General features: G+C 44.1%; 1 protein-coding gene across 8 annotated transcripts in view; it reads left to right on the forward strand.

Moving 5' to 3' along the window:
* Positions 1 to 5976, forward strand: part of NLGN4X (neuroligin 4 X-linked) — a 294472-nt gene extending 288496 nt beyond the window's left edge. For all 8 annotated transcript variants that reach the window (XM_059384861.1, XM_059384868.1, XM_059384862.1 and 5 more), the window contains one exon: positions 2243 to 5976. In XM_059384861.1, the coding sequence (XP_059240844.1) occupies positions 2243 to 3092 (850 nt within the window). In that variant the 3' untranslated portion in view covers positions 3093 to 5976. The remainder of the gene's footprint in view (positions 1 to 2242) is intronic.
* Positions 5977 to 7618: the final 1642 nt, after the last annotated feature.

Below are 7618 nucleotides of genomic sequence, written 5' to 3' on the forward strand. Positions count from 1 at the left end.
CAGTTTCCACAGTGTATAGTATACCGCATATACTGTGGTACACAGTAAATTGCACAGTGTATAGTATACCATATTTACTGTGGTATACGGTAAATACCATGCACAGTGTATAGTATACCATATATACTATGGTATAAAGTGCACTTTCACCTGGCATGCACTATACACAGGATATATACAGTGCGTGCTGTGTAATTACATATTGGGCAGAATTACAGTATAATACTTTATAGTGCTCTGTCCCTAAGCAATCTGTAGATATTCCACTTTACATATTGGCAGAAGGGGGCAATATTTGTTAAGTAGTCTCTATTTGCCCACACTTTGTAGTGACTCCTTAACCTCCATCACCTACTTCCAATCCCAGTATTTTCACCCATTCTATAGATGAAGACGATGAGCCCCAGAGAGGCTTACAAGTTTGCTCACGACTTCACGCTTTAAAGGGGGACAACTGCAGAGCTTAATGCATGGAAATGCTTTGGACAACCTTGCACTGAGGGCAAAGGTCTCTCCCTTAGCAGACGCTGTACCCGTTGATCACTCTATTGTTTGTATCCCACACAAGGCAGGGCCACGTGTGTGGACTTGGGGTCTTCAGGGAGGACCTTCGGTCCCCCAGTCTTCTGGCATGTGAGCTGAGAGGCAGGGGCTGGACGTGGGTTTATAAATGCTGCCAAGAGGCTGTTGCCTGCAAAGCAGAAGTTCCAACACCCAGGGCAAGCAACGTGGGTGTGCCGGTCCCAGCTTGTCCTGGCTCCTCGGTGATGTCAGAATGCCCAGGGCTGTCCACCACACGACATTGTGCTATGCATAACCTCAACGTTCTCGAAACAAATAGACATTAAGATGAAGTATGTTTTTATACTTTGCTTGACCAACCCTAAAAATAAATGGAAGAAATGAGAATACAATATGTTGGGGAGGTTGGATGTTCTATTAAGAAAATAGGTGGCAAAGATGCTTAAAGTACCATGTGCTGTGCATTATCCTTTAATTTTGATGATTCTCTTTCTGCCTGGGCTCACTTATGTGAACAATAGGAAAAAATCTCAGGTTCCAAAGTTGGCCCGGTGCACTTACTGTCTGCAAAACCCCTCAGTTTCCGGCACTGAGTGTTACTTCTCTTAAACACATTAACCTCACCTTATCTTTTTTTTTTTTTTAAAGATTTTATTTATTTATTTGACAGAGAGAAATCACAAGTAGATGGAGAGGCAGGCAGAAAGAGAGAGGGGGGGGGGAAGCAGGCTCCCTGCCGAGCAGAGAGCCCGATGCGGGACTCGATCCCAGGACCCTGAGATCATGACCTGAGCCGAAGGCAGCGGCTTAACCCACTGAGCCACCCAGGCGCCCCTAACCTCACCTTATCTTAAAGTGTGATCTTATCAAGATTCTTAGAACTAATGGAGTATGGTTTGATCTCTATGTGGCTCAGCCTTCAACAGGTTCTCAAGTGTATAAGTATCCCTCTTTCAGACAGAGAGCAAACACATGACGCCTATTACTACTGACTCCCATTTTGCGATCATAAAGCCTGTTTTTATTTGACTTTTAACATACATTGTACTTATTCAGCCTCCAATGTGTATTCATCTACTGCAGACGCCAGTCTTGAGCAAGAAAGGGAATGCCTAGTTTTTGAACAATGGCCTCCAAGTCAGGATTTTTGAGCCTCAATACTATTGGCATTTGTGACAAGAGACTTCCTTGTGCGGGGGGGGGGGGGGGCTCTTGGGCACGGGAGAATGTTGGACAGTGTCCCCAAACCCTCCACGCATTCATGGCATGTCTCTCCCCCCATGATGACCCAACATGTTTCCAGACATTGCCAAATGTCCCTGTGTGGGGGGAAAGAACTGGTTCAGATTTATGGCACCAAAGTAGCTACACTTTAAATCCTATAAAACTTCCTACACCCATTTTTTTTTTCCACCTTTCCCTGGTTAAAGAGCATTTGATCTTCTCAAAAAATAGTACAAATGTTAGGGAAATGCCGTACGTCCACCATCAGGAATGATGTTTAACATCAAGGGAAGGGAGAGAATGTTAATGAGAACATAAAATGATGAACATGTGGGGATTACAGCCAAAGGAGTTGTGGCTTCTCGGGTCCCTGGTGCTCATCGGTCAACAGGTGTGGTTCCCCGGTTGTCATTCCCTGTGGTATTTGATGAGGAGGTTGACTTGTCCCGTGTCAAAGAGTGTGACCTTTCTCTTTTCTTCTCTCTTCTGCCCCCAGTGACCCAAACCAGCCTGTTCCTCAGGATACCAAGTTCATTCACACAAAACCCAATCGCTTCGAGGAAGTGGCGTGGTCCAAGTATAACCCCAAAGACCAGCTCTATCTGCATATTGGGCTAAAGCCCAGAGTGAGGGATCACTACCGGGCTACCAAGGTGGCTTTCTGGCTGGAACTGGTTCCCCACCTGCACAACCTCAATGAGATCTTCCAGTATGTGTCCACGACCACCAAGGTCCCCCCTCCTGACATGACCTCGTTCCCCTATGGCACCCGGCGGTCTCCCGCCAAGATCTGGCCCACCACCAAACGCCCGGCCATCACTCCCGCCAACAACCCCAAACACTCCAAGGACCCTCACAAGACGGGGCCCGAGGACACCACCGTCCTCATCGAAACCAAACGGGATTACTCCACCGAACTCAGTGTCACCATCGCCGTGGGGGCCTCCCTGCTTTTCCTCAACATCCTGGCCTTTGCAGCTCTGTACTACAAGAAGGACAAGAGGCGCCACGAGACGCACCGGCGCCCCAGCCCCCAGAGAAACACGACCAACGACATCGCTCACATCCAGAACGAGGAGATCATGTCGCTGCAGATGAAGCAGCTGGAGCATGACCACGAGTGCGAGTCCCTTCAGGCTCATGACACGCTGAGGCTCACCTGTCCCCCGGACTACACCCTGACCCTGCGCCGGTCTCCGGACGACATCCCACTTATGACACCAAACACCATCACCATGATTCCCAACACACTGACGGGCATGCAGCCGTTGCACACATTCAACACCTTCAGCGGAGGACAAAACAGTACAAATCTCCCCCACGGACACTCGACCACTCGGGTATAGCTGTGCGGTTCCCTTCCCCGCCCTCGGCTCCTCCCCACCGGAGAGAGGGAGAAAGAGAGAAAAGCAACATCTCCCCGCGAGGAATGTCTGTCATCCCACTGACTTAGAACCGAAACGACCACCACCACCACCACAACAGAAACGCCGCGGGGCCGCCATCGCGCGTATCCCCCGTGGACCCATCCCACGGGCCTTTCCCAGTATTACAAGATCAACTTCTGACCCTGAGAAATGTGAAAACGATTTCATTGCCGTTCCAGGACCATCAACATCCCTATCCCTCCAGCCAACGTTCAGCGTGACGAGGACATCGCCCTCTCTCAAGGACCTGGGTGTTTCCAATGCAACGAGAGAAGCTGACCCTTTGGGAACTCAGCCAGGGACACTTCAAAAAGAAAAAAAAATTTTTTTTTAATTACAATGGAAAAACAAAACAAAACACAAAGTTCTTTATGTGCCATACGATGGATGGCTCTACGGAAGGATTGAAAGACGGTGGGCTTTTACCCTGCCTATGGAGGTGTGATCCAGAGAGAAGGAGAAGCAGAATTTTCCTATTAAAAGAGCAGACTCTGTAGTAACGTACCTATAGTTCTGTGCAAACCTGTTTTGCCAGCCTGAACTATATTTAAGAAACTTTGTAAAAAAAAAAAAAAAAAAGAAAAAGAAAAAGAAAAAATGTATATAGCTGTGAGTTTAAACAAAAACACACACAGAGGGTAAAAAAAACAAAAACAAAAAAACACAAAAAAACAGCAACAACAAACCAACCAACAACAACAAAAAAGCTTTTATTGGTGTTTTCCGTTTGAAAGAGCTTTTACCGACATTGTGCTTTTCATTGTGGTCTGTATGTATATATATATATAAATATACACATTAGTCATTCACCTCTGTTTCCTCCCGGACGCAGGACGATTTTCTTCTTAATTCCTTGCGGTGAGCCAAGACGCGGGGCTTTCTAACGCGTTTCCTTTGCAGGAGGACGTGGGGACGTGCATCGGACCCAGACTGTCTGCGTGGTGGGGCTTTTCCCCCCTCTGCGGGGTTGCACAGATGCATGCAACAGCGTTCTTAGGAGACTGCTGGTTGGAGGCCACTTTTATGTTCGGGTGTGTGTGTGTGAGCCTTCCTAAAGTTGCAACGCCGGGACGGATCCCCCGCGTGGAGTGTGTTAAAACCTGCTGAATGAGAAAACACGCACGCCCAGAGCGCCGGCAGGAGAAACAAAACACAGATCTTGGTCTGTCGTTGGGGTCCTTTGAGTATGTTGAGGGAGAGTCGCGAACAGGAAAAGTTGCCAATAGGGAAAGAAAGCTTGCCTTTGGTGGGGCCATGCCCTGCCGAGTAAATACGGCTCAGTGTTCCCCCGCAGCTGCAGAAGGCTTTTGTTTAAGCAGTAAGTCCCTTATTTATCAGTGAGCAAGATTTGTTTTTTTTTATTCTTTCTATCATTTATCGGATAAAACATACGCTTGTCCGAAAGACCTGTCTTTCGTGGGCTTCTGTGTCACTCACAGATCCGTGAATATGGCGGACAGGAGGCAAACCCCCTGAAAACGGTAGAACATTGGAAGTGCTCTGCATGGGTTTCCCGGGGGACTTAGGATAGCCTTCCCCGTCCAGGTGAGAAACGCAGGTTCCTCACCCATTTTCCATGGGCAAGCTGGGGACCGGAGATCGGCCCTCCGACACCTTCCCATGTTCCCACTGCCCTTTAAATTCCCCCCAAGGCACGCTTTGAGTGTCCCAAAGCGGAAGGGACAGGTAGCCGTGGCGACTCTGTCGTCTGGCTTTCAAGAATTATCGCAACATCGGGAAACAGTAGCCAAAGATACTTGAAAATACGGTCTCGAAGGGGGCTGTGTTGGAAACCCAGGCTTCAAAGTCCTTGCCGAGTTGGGGATGCTGCACCAATACAGCCCAAGGTCCTTTCGTCCCCCGACCCGGCTTGACCTTTGCAAAAGGACCCCCCTCCATGAACACGGTAGTGACCTCCACCGACGCGTTCAAAGGCGCCCTCTAGAAAAAGGCACGTCCTTAGACATGCCTACAAGGGACACCACCCACCCTGCCATTTCTCTGGGTTTAAATCCAAAGAGGGGTGGTTCTCTGTACATACGCCTACGTGAACTCTCTAAACCCCGACTTTGCACACGGTGAAACCACACTCCTTCCCTGCAGCGAGGGCTCTCCCGGATACGAGTCCTGTCCCCCCCAGGTCCTCACTTTCTGAAGCTATCGTCAGGTCATTTTCTGCAAGCTCCGTATCCCTCTCCCACCCCCCAGCTGGGTACGGCAGGTAGGCTCTCCGTGAAGCGACGTGGGAAGTGATGCTTCGCATCCGTGTGGGTCCGGTATGTTTGTAATGTGAATTCCAATATTTGTTTAGTATTTCCAACTGTCTTCTGCTAGCAATATGCACACTAATCTGTCAGGCTTGTGACATTTGGATAAGGAAAAAAAAAAAAAAAGAGTTCTTGTTAAGTGAATAACTTTAGCTTTTACAGAGGATATGATCAAAAGAAATTTAATACATCTTAAGGGATATCTTATTTCTACATGGAAAGAAGTTCTAGAATCTTCATAGAGTTCTATGAGAATAAAATATACTTGCTATCTATAAAAAAGTGAAAAAAAAAAAGAGGAAAAAAAATGAGAAAAAAAATAAGTAAAAAAAAACCACACAAAAAAAAGAACCTTTCCTAGGCTTTTACTCTTGACCTTCACAGGCACGCAGGGTTTAATGGTTTCTTGGGTTATTATTTTGCAATTTTGTTTTTGATTTTGCCTTAAGTAATGATAGAAGATATATATGGCTGGACACATATGTATAAAGTTTTCAGCGGCATTTTTAATAATAAAATATCACAGTATTTTCTAATGCTTTGTGCAAATAATTGTGCGTCCATTCCTTTGTTGTAGGTGGTCTGTTTTATTGACTTTTCCTTACCCCCCCCCCGACGCCCCTTTCCATCTTCTGAGCTCAGGGGTTCACCAGACGGAGACGGACCCATGCCACTGGGAGTGGATGGGGTTCGTGCTGGGTCTCCCATGCACGATGCTGGTGTCATCGTGGGGGACGTCCTCCCTGACGTGGGAGGGGCCAAGGTCATCCTGCATGAGGATGCTGATGTTGCCCAAACATTTCTGAATGGCCACACTGGGGTCCGTGACGTCTCCCACTGCCCGTTCATTCGTCCGTTCCCCTGGCACTGGCTTTGGCATTCCAGGCGACCTCATCAGGCCCTGCAAGCTTTCAAACGTCCCCATTGAGTAAATCTTGCAGGGACAGAAATTCAGAGTAAATCTCCAGAGGCAGAAAATCTCCACCATGCCAGGGAGAGCAAATTTGCCAAGGGCTCACCATGCATCTGGCCGTCTCCTATCCCCTTTACGGATCCCGAGAGCCCCCAGGGTCAGGCACCTGTGTGACCCGCTTTCTGAAAGCGGAGGGAGTTGAGAGTCAGAAACGTTCAGACGCTCGGCAGCTGAACTTGGGTTCAAAGGGACACGGTGGGCTTCCAAGCCCAAACTCCACCAATAAGACAGCAGGAATCCCCACCCCACAGGCAGGCGTGGCATCATCGATCAGCTAATTATCACATAATTGATTATTTATCACATAAAGAACCCCAGCAAATCGGTGGCTTTGTTTGAACTTGGAATACTTTTATACATGGATTCAGGCCATTTGCTGTGTGAGGCAAACAGGACATTACATGGACATTACATGTCATAAATATTAACACCATTTTAATAATATAATCATTATTAATAGAATTAATGATATCATTCCTATTATATATTATACTGTATATAATAACATGTAAGCATACTCTATATAAAATGTGTATAATATAATATATAAGTATATTCAATATGAAAACTGATTATATTAATACCATTTTAATAACATTCATTATTAATGAAATTAATAGAAATGATCATATATTTCCTATTATATATTATTATAATGCATATAATAATATAGTAATAATATCATATTCTATATAAAGTATGTGTATAATATATAACATTAACATAATAATATAAATATATTCAATATAAGATATGAAAACTGATTATATTATTTAAGTTATAGAAAGTAAAATACATGAATTTTATTAGATTTAGAGTATATTGAACAAATTTATATATTTAATATATATTATAATATAAATATATTTTATACATAAAATATATGACATAATCTGTAATGTATATACTTTATATATAATTATATATTATAATGCATAACATATAAATGAAATAAATATAAATAAATTATATAAATTATAGTTATATACTTTTACTTTTTATATATTATATGTATCATATAGTATATAATATATAATACATTATATATTTCATATAAAAATTATATATAATATATAAATTATAATATATATAAATATATAATATATAAATATATAAATTATATATAAGTCATATATAAATTGATATATATAAATTAAATATATTCATAGGAGTATATAAATATGTTATTTATATATTTTATATAT

This window comes from Mustela nigripes, chromosome X (assembly GCF_022355385.1).
Source record: "Mustela nigripes isolate SB6536 chromosome X, MUSNIG.SB6536, whole genome shotgun sequence".
NCBI classification, from domain to species: Eukaryota; Metazoa; Chordata; class Mammalia; order Carnivora; family Mustelidae; genus Mustela; species Mustela nigripes.